Source organism: Pyrgilauda ruficollis, unplaced genomic scaffold (genome assembly GCF_017590135.1).
Source record: "Pyrgilauda ruficollis isolate IOZ18807 unplaced genomic scaffold, ASM1759013v1 scaffold116, whole genome shotgun sequence".
NCBI lineage: Eukaryota > Metazoa > Chordata > Aves > Passeriformes > Passeridae > Pyrgilauda > Pyrgilauda ruficollis.
This window is the reverse complement of record NW_024509877.1, coordinates 1,009,533-1,028,185: the sequence shown is the minus strand read 5'-3', so window position 1 is coordinate 1,028,185 and position 18,653 is coordinate 1,009,533. Positions and strand designations below refer to the sequence as shown.

The 18,653-nt window shown below is 35.5% G+C and overlaps 1 protein-coding gene across 1 annotated transcript in view; it reads right to left on the bottom strand.

Moving 5' to 3' along the window:
- The window catches only part of PTPN3 (protein tyrosine phosphatase non-receptor type 3), a 117,052-nt gene that overhangs the window by 55,682 nt on the left and 42,717 nt on the right, over nucleotides 1-18,653 (bottom strand). Inside the window, exons 6-9 of the mRNA XM_041483168.1 lie at nucleotides 17,233-17,277; nucleotides 16,259-16,311; nucleotides 7,288-7,408; nucleotides 3,483-3,570 (exon numbers count right to left, since the gene is read on the bottom strand). Of these exons, the coding sequence (XP_041339102.1) occupies nucleotides 3,483-3,570; nucleotides 7,288-7,408; nucleotides 16,259-16,311; nucleotides 17,233-17,277 (307 nt within the window). The remainder of the gene's footprint in view (nucleotides 1-3,482; nucleotides 3,571-7,287; nucleotides 7,409-16,258; nucleotides 16,312-17,232; nucleotides 17,278-18,653) is intronic.

The following is an 18,653-nucleotide window of genomic DNA, read 5'->3' as shown; positions in this document are numbered from 1 at the left end:
GTTTCTGCCATGATATGGCAAACCTAAAGCAGGGTAGAAAATTTTATTATTAGCACTTTGTGCTTACTCCAGGTTCCTGCTTTGAAAAATCAATACTGTGAAGAAAAAACAGCTTTAAAAATAAAACCTTAAAATCGACATGATTAAGTAGAAATAAAGGATTATCTAAAACACTTGATAGGGATTAATTAGGCTAAACTACTCTATTTTCTCCAGAAGCTTTGTCAGAACAAAGTTCATTCCTTACACTCCTCTGCACCAGCCCAAACCACTAAGCTCCCATGTTATTATGAATTCTCTAGTATTGAGCCCAAGAAACACAAAATCAAGATGCTGGAATAGCATAAAGAGCTATTCCTCTTATATGAAATATGATATTGGTGTACAGTTATTTCCCTTTCAAAACATCAAGCTGTTAAATTGCATAACAAAGAAATAAGATGCATATTTTTATTAAAAAACAGGTAACATGAAGAAGATAATAATAAAATTTGTAAAGATAAAAAATTACCATGCCAGGCATCTAGCTAGTTAAGTACTGATTCATATTTGATTTAATTTACAATTACCATTTTGATTTTTGTAGATATGGAAATAATATTGATTCAATAAATTTCCTATCTTCAACTCTCTGAGTAAAAATGAAAGATAAGTTAACAGGAGATTAATTATTGAGCAGAGGGGATAGTGGTCCAGAGTGAAAAGGAGATTAGAAATTCAAGAAATATCAATATAGTTTTAAGATATTGAATTCACTCTCTCAAGTCTCCTAACACTATCGCATATTTTAATATTTTAGCAGTTAAGATTTTTCATCAAGAAAAAGCAGAAGTGTTTGCAGATGAAAACTGAGCTCAAATTGAAGTTGCATGTTTAGTAAGTTCCCGAAAAAAAGGCTCACACTTACATTAAATATTTAACTTTGTATCATTAAAAAAAAAAAAAAAAAAAAAAAAAAGGAAGCTATATATCCATCTGCTCTTCAAGAAACATTATCCAAAAGTATCCCACTCTCAACCACCAGTACAGGAGCACCAGCTTCTTTGGGCCATTAGTACAAAAGCCAAGTGTTACCTGGTTCTTCTGCCTTACACAATCTAAGAGGAAAAAGATCATCAGAATCCACAGAGACAAAGCCTTTCACAGAGACGCAGTTTAATTAGCCCCTGCTAAATCTGGTCAAGGCACTGGGATGTGACAAAACTGGAAGGAAGATTTAAAAGCAGTCCTGAGTGGGGGGAGGATATCAGGAGGCACTGTAAACATCCAGTTTACAGGACATAGTAGCCTCTGTGAAGAAGCAGCTTATAAACCTTCACAGTAAACTTCTTACAGGGAGCAAGACCAACCTCATGTTGGTTGAGAGATTTGCCTCGCGGCACTCAATCCAAACAGTGACTAGCAACTGATGTTTTGAAGGACAAAACTTCAGAGACAACCAACTACACCTTGACTAACAACTTCCCTTCTCAGTTTCAGGTCATTTACAGGTAAAGGATTTCCTGGTTTAGAAGCTTCTTTTATGTTTAATGGACTCCAGTGACTGCCTGACTGTTCCTGAGAGCTATTTCACCTTGGGCATCCATTAAATCTGAAGTAACCCTTACAGTTCAACTGCAGCCTTATGAATAAAGTTCCTTTACTTAAACCTGTGTCTTTTTGGGTAGACTGAAGATCTTGTTGGCTATTCACATTCTCCATGCTGTTCACCTGCTACAAAAGGCTTTTCCTTAAAACATTTGTGATTGTTATCCTTCTCTGTACTTTTCTTTTACTGTTACCTACTCTGAGACGAGGAAGGGAGAGGAAGAATGAAGCTCAGCATTCAAATGATATCAAAACTCAATTGGAAAGGTGGCATGATATTTTCTGGTTTGGGTTCTATTTCCTTCCTAGCAGCTTCTAAACGTCTAGCTGTCTAGTTCAATGGCTAGAAAAACCAGATCACTTCAAATATTTCATCCTTAAAAAACCTGAATTTTGATAAAACTATTATTTTGAATTGAAACAGCAGCAAAATCATCTGCAGTGAAATTTCATCTAACTGAAAATGTCTGAATCCAGCCTATTATCACCACTGGCACTGGTAAAACCACTACTGACATCCTGCATGCAGTTCAGCGGACTGCAGCTCAGGAAGGACAATGGAAATTGGAAGAGCTTTCAGAAACAACATCCCGTCAATATTAAGAGACTGGTCACAGTCTAGTGTGGAAGTCTTAGCACTCAAGTTGGCTTACCAAAATACTAGGCTATAATAGAAGTTAAAAGGCAAATATCCAATCAAGTTAAGTGCATATAGTGATCTCAAGTGTAACACTAAGAGCTTCTTCAATAAAGTAGAAAGGTGACAGATGACCCAATACACAAAAGTCAGATTTACTAAGATAATTTCCTTTCCTTTCCACTTTTTTCCATTATTAAAAAAAAGTGTCTACCGTTTGAGCACTGCATTTCATGAATAGGAATGTAATTACAGTGGCTTCATATAGAAGTACTTTAGGAACATCTAGAAATCCAATGCAACACTCACCTATTTGTGGCAGCATAAAGAAAAACAAGAAGAAAATATGTTGAAGGAAGCAAATGACTCAGTTTATTCCTTCCTCATCATTAAATAAATTTATCAATTTTTCATTATAACTCTTAGTGTCAGGATTATTAACAAAGCTCAAAAAAAGTTAGGAAAACTACAAGTCATCTTCACCTAGGACATCAATTATCTGCAGTACACCTCCTTTGGTTTTCACACTACAAGTCTTATAGAAAAACAATTTCCTATTGCACAGAAGCACAAAAGGTAACTTGTAACCTAGGATGCAAATAAAAAAGCATTTTGGGGACTCATTTCGGATGAATAGTGTAGTCAAAAAATTAAATTGCAGTAGACGGTGAAACACTAAGACATGTTTCTTATCAATGAACACCTTGTATCTAAAAGAGTTCAAATACATTTTTACTGGTCATTGCTCAAGCTGTTAAATACTTAGACTTAGCCTGGAATCTGGGAATACAGAAATTTAAACAAAAAAAAACCCAAAACAAAACAAAAACAAAAAACAAATAAACAAACAAAAAACCACAAAACCCTCTATATTCTTAACACTTAAGAAATTAGTGCTAGAAATTCAGAGAAATGAAACTCTTAAAACACCTGCCAACTAACAGCACTAACCAGAGCATTCATTTTCCTTCATGATAAGACACTCAGAAACCTTTGTAAAATAATTAAGTAAAATATATTGCAGTAATTAAATAGTTTGTCTTAAAAATACTTTGTTACACTTTTGATGAGTTCTAGCTTATTTGGTTGAAATTCTATCACCTATGTCACACATAAGTTATTGAAAAATTACCCAGCTCTACTTAAAAATAACACATGATAAAGTCAGTACTTATTCTTTTTTTTTTTACTACTATTAATTAATGTAAAAAAGCATATAAATTTACTTTCCAAGGGAAAAATTACAATGTAAACATACTCTACCACTGTGCAATTCCACTCCATAGAATTCAAGTGTTCTTGCTATATTTATATAGCAGGACTCTGCTTCAGATTGCTTGAGGCCACTAGAAGAAGGGAAAAAAATAATAAATATGAACCACAGAAAAGTAAAAACAAAATTATATTATATTTATTCCAAATGCATAAAACCAGAAGAATGCCAAAGTCCAGTGTCTCAGAGAAACCCCATATTAGGTAGTGCCACAACTTTTTTACTGCTGAAGGCCCTGCTAAAGTATTCCCAAAAAATTAAGTTAATTATATGTGATTTTATTACCTTAGTCACTCTGGACTAGCTATTTTTAGAAAAATCTTTGTTATCTGTTATGTTCAAAGGGATGAGGAAACAATTCCCCTATAAAATATGACTTTTTAATAAGAAACTGTATCTGTAAATATTGTATATTTCATAGTTTCTCAGAAAGAAGTCATGTAGAAGAAAGATAAGAAGCACAAGTGTACTAATAAAATAAAGGGGAAAGAACAGATTAAAAGTTAAAGTTATGAAACTCACCGAGGATAAGTCCTCTGAGTTTACCTAAAATCTGTAAGTCCTAAAATATATTTTTGTCCTGCAGGTAAGATATTAAAATAATAAAAGCATTTGACCTCATCTCCAAGAAAGCTTCTATAAGTACAGGTAAAAACATCTCTTTGCTAGGTAAGCTTCCAAAACAACACGCATAAAATTACATTAATCAAATGCAATTTAGGTACAACCTGCAAAAAGTTGACGTAACATTGCGTTATCTTAAGAACTCCAGCATCTGTTGCTTCCAATTAATATCCTTCTTTTTAAATGCAAAGCCGTCAAAACACAACGCCCTGAAAGAGCCACTCTAGGAAATATTACATCATGCTGCAGAAAACTGAAAGCTACTTTGAACATGAAAGCCACAGCCAGTGTGGCTTGAGGATTGCATAATATCAGGAAAAAAGAGAGCAACGATGAAGAAAACTGCTGTTTGTCACAATCCTGAGCTAAACTGGTTTCTCAGATCTATATGTATACTGATTATTGTTACCTTGATTCTGAAAAACTTTATAGACCCTATATCTTTCAGTGTGTGAGAAAATTATAGAAGCAAACCAATGTGAAATGCCCATTTGGTTAAAAGGATGCTGAATACATTTGCAGGAGTACACTACTGTCATTTTAAATAATTTGATCAAGTACTTTGTTCAGAAGGTCTGCTGCACACTAACAAGATATGCCTGCAAATTTTAATTCTCAATTTGTATACTCCACCTACATCAGACCAGTCATGTCTTGTGTCTTGAAGGGCCAACAAGTATCTCAGAACACACTTAGGTTTTTTACTCGTTATTGTTACACCCTCCTACTCAATTAGAGGTGAAACGAAACCTTCAGGTCCCTAAGCAGATGGTAATTATTCAGTGAGATAAACAGGCAAGAGGAAACTGCTCTTGATGTTCCAATTTTTTTAGTTGTTGATACCCAAGGACTAGCAAACCTCACCTGGAATGTAAGCATCCTATTTAGTTACAAATGCATCCTTCTCTTCAAACTGATGGCAGAATCTAGCAAGCACTATGAAAACCTGAACAATTTGGACAATATCTGCATCCTAAGATCTCAGGCTGCTTATTTTACTACGCAAAACACAGCAGGAAAACCACGTTAGAACCAACTATATACAGAAAAAATCCCCCAATGGATTTAGAGATGAACACAAAAGGAAAATTTCTGAAACTATACCAGTTCAACATGACAATAGCTGCTTTCTTAACAGCTACATACTGTCCACTGAACAGTGTGACATGAACTTCCTCAGATTTTGAAAAGCAACATAAGACCTAGGAAACAAAAACCTTGCACTGAGTTACAATACATAACACAACTTCTCAAGCCTGTATTTCAGCAATTCAAGCCTTTTTATTTTGCTTTGTGAAAGTTTCCCAAAGGATGGACACTAAAGAATGAAAAAATGATAGATGTTTATAGGGTTGGTGTTGAAACCCTGTATAATACAAGAATTCCAATTTCAAAGCTACAATTATTTACAGATAACCTATATGGTTTACAGCAATATTTTTTATTCCAGATTAGCAGAAATCTCATTCCAAAGCAACGATGTTCTCTCAAGGGGTAAAAAAGTAAACTCTTCCTTTCCATCTTTCCTTCCCAGCAGCTCTGATGAACACCAGAACCATTCTTGTGAAGTATGTTCTTGGCACTGATCTAGTCAAATTCATGTCTGAGACATATGAATGCCAAAGGAGTATGCAAGAAATACTGCCAGAATATACAATAATTTGTCTGCCTCTCCCTGCACTCTGACGTAAATTGGCCTTAAGAGTTAAGTTTCAAAAGAGGTGTTAAAACAATAAAGAAACATTTTTTTCCAGTCCAATCAATTAATATTTTTATTCAGGCTTTCAATAACCAACATCTCTGTTAATTCCAATATGGAAGTTAAACTTCTCAACCATCAAGGCTTCACTCCACCAAAGACACTCAATGAAAGCATTGATGTCACTGAAAGGACACAGACAAGAAAGCAGTCTTTCCAACCGATCCCACCACACCTCAGTCTGGACCAATGCTAACATCTGATCCTTCCTCTGCAGAACATAACCAGTTTTATATCTCTTACTACCACAGCACTAAATAGATGAGCTCAACCCAGCCAATCCAAGACTCTTCAGAAACTTCCCTCAGTGGTCTCCAAGGTGACTCCTTCCTCAAGACAAGCAGGTTTACTCATTCCTGTCTAAAAGTCCCCCTCAAAAACTAGTGAGCCTACTGGAAACTGCAAATTAAGGAGTAGAAGCATCAGCTGTTGTGTGCCTGAGCACGAACTGTTAGGAAAGCAGCCCAGATTAGTATCTCCAACAGAAAGGACAGCTGGAGTTAAGAGTTCAGCGGTTATCTTCTTTTGCCTCATAAATGACAAAGCCTGCTCTGGATGGACAGGGAGCACACGTGAAGTTCAGAACTACTCACTACACCCACTAGCAGTAAAAAAACCAGAGGGAAAAGTAAGAGTATTGAAAGATGAGAAAAAAACAGCTGAGGGACATTAGGAAGACATGAAAATGGAAATATTTCAGGGTATAAATCAAAGAAACTAAGAGAGCGGGCAATTAGCTCTGCTGCAGTCAAGATACAGACAGAGAAAACAAGTCTACAGAGATTTGGATTTCATTTGCTCACAGACAATTTCTTAGATTGGTATATTTGCATTCAGCTTGCAAGTATCTGATCAACACCACTAATTCCAAAGCTGCAGTCTTACAAGAGACAAATCAGCAGGGTCAGAAAAAATAATTAGCAGTTCACTGACTGGAATAATCTGTTGCAGCCTTTGTATTACACTCAGGAGAGGGGAGTGAAAGCACAAAGTTAATTGAAGTGTTTTATCGTTATGGCATTTCTTGGAGCTTTTTTCCACAGATATAGACAAAAAAAAAATCTGTAGAATTTGAAAAATTATTCAAATGTTCTTCATGCTGCAAATTCCTCAAACATCTAGTGTAGTGTTCTAGATTGTTGCCTTTAATAAAATTTAAGGCTAACTAATTTCCTGGAGGTTATAACCAGAAATTTATTAAAATGTTTCAACACATTAGCATCATACTCTGAATATAATTAATCTAGAATCTCTATGATGAACCCAAGTATTTAATTTAACAGAAGATATATGAAATAAACTGGCTGTTGTAATGAAACTACTAAGAACTTGAGTATTCCTTTTGACATCTGTTATTTTTTTTTTTTTAAACTCAAGAAGTGAGAGAGAACTAAAAGTTCACATTACCTGTGTTGCTCATGTAGTGTTTCTACTTTGGTAAGAAAATCTTTGTTCTGCTCCGGTATAAAGTTGTAATTTGAAAGATATCCTGAACAATGCACTGAAGCATTATAGTCTCCAAGTTGTGCTGTTAAGAAACAAAAACCACATATATAGTTTTAATAGTTAATTGGATTTTTGTTTAGAAGAAATTCCTTCTCATTAAAACACATACAGGAAAATGCAGAAATTACCAATTATTTCCCAACAGACAAGAAGTGTCGAACATCGGGAACTGTATGACCTCAGCAAGGTAAGATTTTTTTTTCAAAATACACTTACCATAACTATAATCTCAGGCACTGAATGACTCAGTACTTTATTTAGTTACTTATGTAGCCTCACTTTTGCATCACAACCCGTAATGCACCAGACAGATGTCATGTGCTGTGCTGACACAGACGTGCAGCACTGTAACATCAGAGAACACCAAACTACTCCAGTAAGAGATGGCAAATTAAATAAATTTGACACATTTACTTGACTAGAACACGTTAGAAGTCTTCAACAAGACCTGTCATTTAAAAAGCATCCACTCCTTCCAAATTCAGGTGGAAATCACTCTACTACCAACTATATCCCTGTCCTAGAAATTTAGCTGTGAATTACTTAACAGAAAATGTGAAATAACTGCTGATTGATACATAACATTACCAAGCTGCTACAAAAAGTAAATAACTACAAGCTGTATTAACCTTCTTTTTCATAAAGAGTACAGAATAGTGATTATAAAGCCTTAAAGTTTCCCAGAAGTTATTGGAATGATTTGCAAATTAACACAAAAGAAAGTAACGGATAGGCTGCAAACAATTCAGCATCGAAAGCTCCTCAACTAAATCAAAGTTCAAGAACACACTTTTAGGATACACTAATATACTAATATGTATACTAATATACTAATATATATACTAGTATACTAATAATATTAACACTATTTTCCAGAAATTTTTTTTTAAAAGTATGAAAGAGATATTTAAGTGATTCAAGTTGAGTGGCATGAGGAGCACATGAGAAATAGCTTACACCTAGTAATTATGCAGGATCTGCAATGCAGCCGATAACTAATATTTGCCACTTATATGTATATTCAAACTGCATGATTTATATGGTCCAGAAAATGGCACTACAATGGTACGATACAATTCCCAGGGAAATGCAGTCAAAAGCTAACATAGTTGCACACATAATTGTCTGCATCAAAAGAAATATTTAAATAAAAAAGGGAACAAGAAAGAGAAACTGATTTACTTTAAATGCAGAAAGTCTTGCATGCTTAGTTCTTTCCTTTAAAAGTTAGCCTAAACTTGAAATTAATTAGCAAGTGGCAGGCAAAAGACTACATATTTTCCATGAGAGCCAAAGCACATATTCGAACATTACTGTAAAATTTATCTGAAGAAAAACAAAAAACCAAGAATGAATAAAAACAAAACAAAAAACCACCAAATCAACCAAGGCAGACAATGCAGAAGTATCCTAAGAAACTGAAATGATTTTTAGGAATATCCATATATTGACAAAAGTCCAAGCCTGACAATGCTAAGTCTAAGGCAACAACAACAAAACTGAAAATTTGAAACTTTTAGAAAGAAATAGTATGCTAAAAACAGTGTAAAATAAAACCCACAATTTCACAATTACAGTAGTTGATTGAGGATCCTTTCCTTTACTAGTCATTAACACAACCAATCTTTTCTATGAAACAATCTACATCTTTAAGGTTTGCTGCAGCCAGCTTGAATTCCAATCTTGCCAATGGGAAAAGACCAGATTGTCAGGAATAAGATAACACAGTTTTCTATTTCAATTTTCTTTGCAATAGGAAAATATATTTTTACTGTAATTTTACCTTCTCTAAAAGGGACAACTGTTACTCCTCCATACATTATGAGGTAGTCTTCTTTCTAATCTTCTAAATAGGCTACACTGAGTTTTTTCCCTCTTGCTACTAGCTACCCGAGGCCATGCCAACAAGGGGAGCAATTTAGCTTCTCCAACTCCCTAGCCAGCTGTTACAGTAGAAGAGAAACATCTTGCAAGACTAATGATCTTGTGTAAGATTTAATTATCCAAGTAGGGAAAAAAGTTAGGACATATCAAGACATCGGCAGGAATAATACCCCATGATGCTTCTATCTCTTTACTGGATTTCTCCAGCAGAGAGAAGAAGGGTAAGAAATATTAAAGACCTATTTCTGAGTTTCTCCTGACATAGTTTCTGCTCTGATCACGAGTCAGCAGATACTAACTCAATAGAGTATAAAAATAATAATATTTTAACCTTTCTCCATTCTAGACTATTGTTGCTCCTTAATTTATTATAAATGGCAAAGAATACAGAGCAAAGTGAGAGAAATTGGAACCAAGGATGAGTCAAAAAACAAAGAAACCCCTTATATTTGAATATCAGAATATTATATTTTACAGTTAGATATCTAATATGAAAAGCTTTAAAGGAAGGAATGTGATGGACCATTAATTTAGAAGGTCATATTCATAAAAACAGGATATTTATTTTTAAATTTCTAGGAAAAGAAGAGTTCAATAGCCAAGTAGCCATGCTGACATGCTGAAACACTAGTCATACAAACTTTCAACAAAATAAGGGCTTATAAGTACTTGAAACACAAGTCTTGAAATCATACAAGTTTACAGAGTATAGGATCTGTCTATGTCTTATTGAAGCCTAAACAAGCCATAAATTCTTCATACTTTTTTCAAAAGTAATTTGTTCAGATATCCTTCAAGGTGCAGATGACATTGTTCTCCAATTCCACAGACTTTGCTTGTAAATAATTAGAAAAATAATTGCACACAAAGTAATAGCACCAGAACTTAATTCTACACATGGGCATTTCAAGTAACTTCAAATACAAGAAGGGAAATGTATAAATGGCTCATTGGCTAACCATGATGAGGTATAGGTCATTTGGGCAAATTTACCCAAAAGAATGCCTACAAAAACTAGTATTTAGAAACTGGTTAAATATCAATTTTCTACAGACCTGAGAAGTGTATCAGAAAAGAATCAAGCAGGTTCATATTGAATTTGTAACTTTATAGCAATTTTAATATTGTAGGTCAAATGAATAAAGCACAAAAGTGAACTGAGTTGCCTGTTTTAAAAAAAAGGATAACTACATATAAAGATCAAGTTCACAAGGCAACAGAATAAACAAACCATAGGAAGAGTCTTGCACATAAATTGTAAAAATCCTCACGTACAAAACTGCAGTCTGGGATTAAAACGTAGTTAGGATCATATGACTGGCCTCCAAATCAGGACAGCAATAATGACTCACATTCTTGAGATGAGGGTGAAAAGTAGTATTAAAAGCTAAAGGTTAATTTATCTTCATATGAAAACTGAGGTACAAAAAGAAAAAAATACTTAATCTATAGAGTTTAATCAGTTTAGAAATTTTAAGTGATTGCTTCTTGGCAATGAACAAAAAGAGAACAAAAGAAAGATGAACTTTCTAGCATAAAATGTTTCTCAACAGTAACTAAAAATTATTCAAGTATTAAAATGTTTCTGGAATCAAAAAACAATCTGCTACAGCAGAATTCAGTTTCAAAGAACCAACATAAAAATGCAGCCACTTACTACAGACAGACTAAAACAGTACATTAGAATGAGCAAAATGACACCATGTTGAAAATGGTTTTCAGAGAGAAATTCCTAAAAGGACCAAAACCCTCAGAAGTGAATGTTAGAGAAGGAAAGGTGTTTCAACAAGTGGAACCCGTATCCAAATAAGGATGCGAACATGAACACTAACCCACTCAGTCCCTAAGTAATTGTGATGCCCTACAGGACAAGTAGAACTAGCTACCATGTGAGTTAAAACTAATTTGTTTTGTAAAAGGAAATAATGCTTCACACTCAAGAGCCCTTACAAAATGTTCAGCCTAGGCATGACTGTAAATAGCTGCTTATGACCACTTACAACAGCTGGCCATTTTGTGGTAAGGCAGAATGAGAAATTAGGCATTAATAAAAACAAAGGAACATTTGTAGAGGAAAAATAAAGAAAACTATGCATGCACAATGGTAGTCTCCAAGTTATTTACCACTCCAGAATGAAAAATGAGCCAGTCATTGTAATGCCTTTTATTAAAAGAACTAAAAAATAAAAATCAGCAGCTCAAAACCCAGACACAGTCAAACAACAACACAAAGCAATAGTCACAAGGAACAGGAAGAAACAAATCAAAAACTATAAATTATACTGATTTGCTGTTTCTGCATCTCAAATACAACATGTACTTCAGAAACCATACAGACACAATCAAAAAAATTACTGAGAAAAGCAAAGTATAACCCAAAGTACAAAGAGTATTCATTTTGAGGAGGTATTGGGATAAAAGACTTAAAGGAATAGTTACCAACACTCCCAAAACATTGTAAGGCTTTACCAAATTAATGCATCTGATCCTCTGCCATATATGTTGTTTCTCAGCATTCACTACTCATTTGAGAATCACAAAGTCATTTAGGTTGGACAAGACCTCTAAGACCATTGAGCCCAACCCTCAACCCAGCACTGACAAGCCCACGCTAAACCATACCCCTCTGTGCCACATCTACACATTTTTTAAATACCTCCTGGAATGATGACTTCACCACTTACCTGGACAGCCTCTTCCAAAGCCTGACAACCCTTTTGGTGAAGATATGTTTGCTAATACAGAAACTAAACCTTGCCTGGTGCAACTCGAGGCTGTTACCATGAGTGTAATACTGTATTACATGGACCTTGACCTTGAGAAACTCTTCTTTCCCCCTTTTTAGTTATGTTACACAAACATATTTAATAAGTTCATCCAACTTAAAAATACAGAAGAATAGTAGTATCAAATCTAAGAGGCACTGCAGAAAGTCAGCTCCTTCAGCTACAACCCTGGCCAGAATCCCAATCTGGGGTTCTCCACTCTGGAGACTGTACCTTGTTTTGAAGTGTTACAGTTCAAAAAATTATTTGTGGCTTAATGGAAGACCATCACAAACAATACTTGAAGCAATGATCTCCTGAAGTGGCTTCTGTATTGCCTAACACAACTGTAAAATATAACTAAGGAAAACCAGCCTAAAAGAGCTGGAAAGTTGCTGTACATAAACAACCAGGACACTCTTAGATGATCTGTTGTACAGAGATGCTAGCAAGCTCAGGAGCAGCAATCTAGAATTCCGATTCAATGAACCATATGGAAGGAAATGGGAATGTTTTTCAATTAACCTCTCCAAGCTGATTCTTGTACTGGGAGCGTTATGAACCTCACACAGATAACACTGGCACTGCTGACGACAGGTACTATAAGATATGATAAAAGGTACCTCTGGCTTAACAGCACTGATGCAGGCTTCAGAAGAAGAGATGTGACATGCACACAACCCTCAGACTACCCAACCCATCTAGTAAGTCATTTCAAACACTGGAAATTCAGCTCAAAATTCTCTCTACTAATCCAGTCTGATTTTGATTCTAAGGGTTAAAGGTGCCCTGGAAAGAAGCAGAAACCTGGCTGATCTGTAAGCAAATCTTTCAGCTTTTATGAGATGTGCTTATGAGCACTATTTCACTTCAAGAAAGCATGGTGGGGAGCACACACAGAAAAATCCCCAAATGCTAACCATGAAAAGAGAAAGGTTTCCATAAACTAGGAAGTCTGAGGGGTCAACCTAATTTTTATAAAGTCAGGCAAAAAGATGGCAAGTCAGAAAAAAGAGTCAGGCCTCACAGTGGTGTTGATGTTTCTCTAAGCCTCACAGCCCACCTCGATCTCTGGGACACCAATCTTCTGGCATTCCCAAAATTCTAACACTCTTATCCCCAGTTCCTGAGAGACTTTCACACCAAGCTCAGCTTTCCTTGATGCATCATCATCACTAGCCCTCCTTTCCTTACAAGAGGTTAAAGTCCATTTGAATTCCTAGCAACCAGCCAACCCCTTTCTGAACAAAGTCCCAAAGACAGATAGCAGTGTGCTGGAGATGATTCCTGGGTCTCAAAGCAGGGCTGAGAGGAGCAGTACTGCAGGAGACAAGAACAACTGATGCTCAGGAAAAAACAACCTTAGAAGCATTCATAACATCTTGGCTAGCTTTATTGCTGTGCTTCAGATTCAAGTCCCAAGTTAGCAATGGATTTATTAACATAAGAGCATATTCTCACAAATCCCATGGGATTTCTTATATACCAGTAGCTGGGCATTTAAACAATGGCCTGGAAACGGCAATTTGCTACATGAAGTGATAGAAAACAAGTGGTGCTAAATCACCATTTGAAATTTTAAAAAAGGAATAGTCGTACTGTATAGGTTTCCTTATTTGGTTTTACAGACAGTACAACATTCCCATTTTGCACTAGTAAAAACACATGACTAATCAAGATTTTTCAGTATGAGTGTATCCTTCCAACTTCACAATGATGAAATTATTTGAAATGCACCTTAACAAGTTCTTCTTAAAGAAAAAATATTTCAAAATCCTCTGTGACTTTGTGTTTTGTCACAAAGTACATTCCTGATACACTAACAACTTATTCTTGAAGTGGCTGAAGTATGTTCCTAATCAGGTTCAGTCACATGTTCTTCAGACACAGTATTCACACCCACTTGCATTCCCCTGTAACTTAGCCCCACCAAGCAACACAGGGTGTGCTGCAGCAGGGCAGAGGGACACGTCAGAGCTTTATTTCAGAACCAAATGCCTGCACACAGGGCACTACAGAGAAGCAGCATCCCAGAAGACATCACCAAAAACTGTCCCCTTGCAAAACTCAGACAAAGCCTCTGAAGGCCAACCATAGCGCTAGCACATGGAAAAAATTTAGTTAAGAAGCAAGAGCAGAAATATCAAACACCAGACTTCATACACTGTGAAAGTGATCTGCTTCAGCCCTCCCATCAGCAACAACTGCTACACCTTTTAAATAAACAACCCACAAGGTTGTCAGACAACAAGGATTTCCCCTTCTGCATGCAAGGGGAGCTACAGAAGGAGAGAGCAGCCTGAAAGCCACCAAGAAGTGGCAGTAAACAGCTCAGGTAGAACAGATTCATGGCAACCTGAAACAATGGATTTCTCATAAGCAGCGACCTCATACCAAGAACTTTCCTTACTAAGTATGATTAGAAATTAAAATGCTAATAGAAAACTACTTAAAACAATTCCAATTGACAGGAATCACAGAAAACATGACTCAGTAAGGAGACCAAACCCCTTGATTTCAAAAATCTCTTTCCTATACCATCATCTTCAGGTAAAAGCAAAAAAAAAAAAAAAAACTTAAGGGAATATGTCTTTCTCTTAAACATTTCATTCCTTACCAATGCAGAGAATAAATATCAGTATCACACAAACAGCAACAGAAAGGAAATCAGATAGCAAAAAAGTAGTTACTTTTGGGTTTGGGGTTTTTTGTGCTGTGCTTTTTCAATTAAAAAAGAAAAAGAAACAGAAAAAAAAAATCCCCACCACTTGGTAAAAGAAGCACTGTCAGAAGTTAGAAAAAACAGATAAATAGCTCAAGGAAAACCCAGAATCCACCATGAAAGACGATGATTAAAACACACTAGCACCCTTTGACAATCTTCACCATCCTTCTATCATTCTCCTTTAGTACAGATGACTGCATTAGCAGTTATCCTAGACTAAGTACTAAAAAGGGAACAGTTGTAAAACTGAAGGGGAAGCAGAAACAACTTTGGGATACACTAGATATGACATGATTAATTTCCCTTTTCATAAAACCTTTGCATTCTTTATTTTTGAGCTTTAGCAGAATTGGATCACCAATTCATTTAGCAATCCTAATGGTGCAGAGTGTTTCAGTCTTCAAGTGCCCTTACTGAGCCTCAGAAACAACAGAGCAGGATGCATTTCATTTGGCACCAAAACTGGGGCTATGGGAAATTTGGAAAATTTCAGCTGTTCTTACTGAAGCTTGAATCTGATTACAGTTTCATTTTATAAAAGGGTGCAACATATGATATGCTTAAACTTAAAAGCAAATGTTTCATAGACTCTTAGGGTTTCAACAGATACTAAGAGTTTATCACATTCCTCTTTGAAAACCACACTTTAATTATTTTAGCTTAGTTCTTATTTCAAACAGATATTACCACAATTGTTTCTGTGGGCCTTGTTAGTCTTTCCATAAAAGAAATGAGATTCAGCCAAATAATTACACAACTATTCTCGCTTATTTTCCCCTGACTATTTTAACAAATATGCAAACGCCAGTAAACCCCCAACCTGTTTTTTTTTTTTTCTTTATTTGTTTAATGAGAAAGGTCTTCCTCCAGCTGTTTTCCACTATCTGTTGAAGATGCTTGTGAGGCATTGTCAGACTCCAATTTGGTTTTCCTACAGAAGATGTTTTTCTAGTATCATCATTTGATTTTTTTAGCCAGCTGAAGGCAGATGAGAAGGATGTAAGTTCTTATATGTAAAGTCACCTTAAATGTGTTGCAAAGGGCCAGTTTTACATAACTAACAAACCAAATTCCATGAAACAAACATTGTGTAAGAATACTGTAGTTTCTTAACCATGAGTTTACCTTCCTCTTATGTGTTCTCTAGATGACCACTTATTCCCTTGGAATGCTTTCCCCTAGCTACTGTAACACACAGTAAGTTTTACAGTTTTGTTTCCACTGACAATGCAAACCTGATTTTTTTGTCAGCAGTCAGAAGCACACATAAATAGTAACATTATTCTTGTATCAACTTTTTTTTTACAGGTCTAAAAAGTATTCTTTTTCTATTTTTATTTGTCTCTGCAGGCTGCTTTAATAACCTTCACCTGCATACCAAATACTTCGCATAAATAGACAAGGAAAGAAATCTTTCCTGACTTTTCAGTGCCAAACAGCCAAGAAAGTAGTTGGTCAAATCAGTTTATTAACAAAATAACGGTTGGTAATTACTTACATTGTACTGCATACGATGCCAAGACAACAGCAGAACTAATGGGGCATGACAACCTGGAAATGAGAGGAAATAATTTTATTTAATCATAGGCAGTATGTATGTCTTATTGAAACTGTCTCACAATTAGTTCAGTATGCACAGACTAATTTATCTTCAAAAGAGTATCTGATTTTTTCTTACTAAGTTTGATTGTTAAAGCACAGTACAACCAGATATTAAAGAGTCCCTTAAGTGAATGGAAGGAACTAATTGGAAAAGGACATACTCAAACTCTTTCTGGATGCTTAGTCAGGAAAGAAAAAGGAGAAAAGACTTTTATGGGGCTCTGGACATTATTTTAATCGCTGCATTCTGGTGTATTTAAAACTAGACGCAAACACTAAAATTACCCAAATGCCAAGCACAAAGACAGCTCTGATCGTATGACCAAAACTGACTCTATAAAAGAAAAAAGCCAACACCTGTAGGCAACTGACATTTGGCACCAAATACTTGGACCATGTTTTCCTTTTCAGTTTTTTTTTTAATGTACAAACACAGAGAAATCACAGCCAAATAAACTACTGGGTATATGCCCACTGTATAGGTAATACAACCCTGAAATAATGAGAAATTATAGCATGAACTGCCCGTTGCTACTCCTGATTACTGCACTAGGTAGTTGTCCCCAGGTTTGGAATTCCATGCCTGGCACACCAAGCCTTGCATAAATACCTCTGTGGCTGATGTTGAGCTTGTTGACACATAGCATCTCCTATAGCTCATTCACAAGAGACTTCTAAATTGTTCTTAACAAGTGAGCTATGAGAAAATTTGTAACATTTCCTAGCAATGTCAATTTCCTTTAAAGCAATGTCTCACAAGGCATATTTATGGGATAACTGGGATAATTTTACAGCAACAATATCCTCAGGTCAAAGGCTTTTAAATTTTATTTTTAAAATAATTATAGAGAAAGTGAAGATTCTTATTACCTTCCTTCTGCAATATCAATCTTCAACTGCAGAAAGAATAAATGCCTAGAAAACATTTTTTTGGAAAAGAAACAAATGTGCATTTATTTTTAAATGGTATGACTTAAATAGCTACATATATTAGTTTTACTTCATTAGATTTCCCAGCAAGCTATACAAACAGATGAACAAATATTAGTGGCATTTGCAAATACGCAATCATACACCCACTTACTCTCACAACATTTTTAAGGATCTTTGGCCATCTCTACTGCAATTCCAGGGCCACGGTATTAATGCCACAATTAACACTACAAAAACCAAATCACCACTGAAATGGGCTCTTTCTCTTCCTGGAATACTCGTTTTGAATGCAAATTAAAAAAAAAAAAATTTTATAATAGAGCAGCCCAGTAATTCCTGTTCAGAAGACAGATTTTTATTATTTTTTTAATAGGGTACAACACTGTAGTGATTGAATGCTTTAAACCACATCGTATTCCATAGTCTTTCCTTATCTCATAGAATCATTCTTCCTATTAAAAAAGATGGGAAAAGAAAAACAAAATTTCAAGCAAAGGACACCCACTTGGCCCATGTTGATTTGGAGGATTATCCAAATTTCTACTGCTAGAGCAGAACTCGTAGCAGCTCACTTGTGACTTGAATGCTCAGCATTACCACATCAGGCTGTTGGCCTCCCATGAAAAGCTATGCCCATTTTTCTGGAGTAAAGTCACATGTGGAGAAAACAATGTAGGCAACACCCAGCTGTTGAGACTACCTTTCCCTCTCCAGCACTCTCCCATCTTATTTTTCAAAAGAAGAAAAAACACCCCAAATCTCAATCAAGGTTTGACTGTGAGAGTCTATCTTGGAGCTACTCAGTGGAGGATGAGACATTTTTCTAGCACCATATGCTAACAAAAAGCTCTTAAACAATTCTCCAAGACCAGTCTTCCTCTTATTAGTGTGTTTGACAATGTCAGTTTATAGTGATACTGAAAAGTGGGCATGTGAAGAACCTTAGAGAGCAGATCATTGAATAATTTCAGTTTTAAACTGCAGAACAGCTTAAAACATGATTAACAAATACCAAAACAGGCCAAAAGCTAAATTTTCTATAAGAAATATAATTTCACATATTGTACTATTTATATTCCCAAGTCGCTGAAATTAATAAGCAATGAAAATGCTACAGAAATGTCAGATTAATGGTCAGATTAATGTGTGCCTTCAAATTCTAAACTCCAAATTACAGGCACTGAACAAAACAAGTATTCAATTAAAATCTTGTGACAAACTAATTGAAAACTGCTTACAATTCATGTACCCCATCACCCCATAAACTTAGAGAAGGGTTTAAAAATAAAACTTCAGAAGTCTACTGTAAACTGAAGCATTATACATCTTTGCATGCTACAAGTAATGGGCAAACGAGA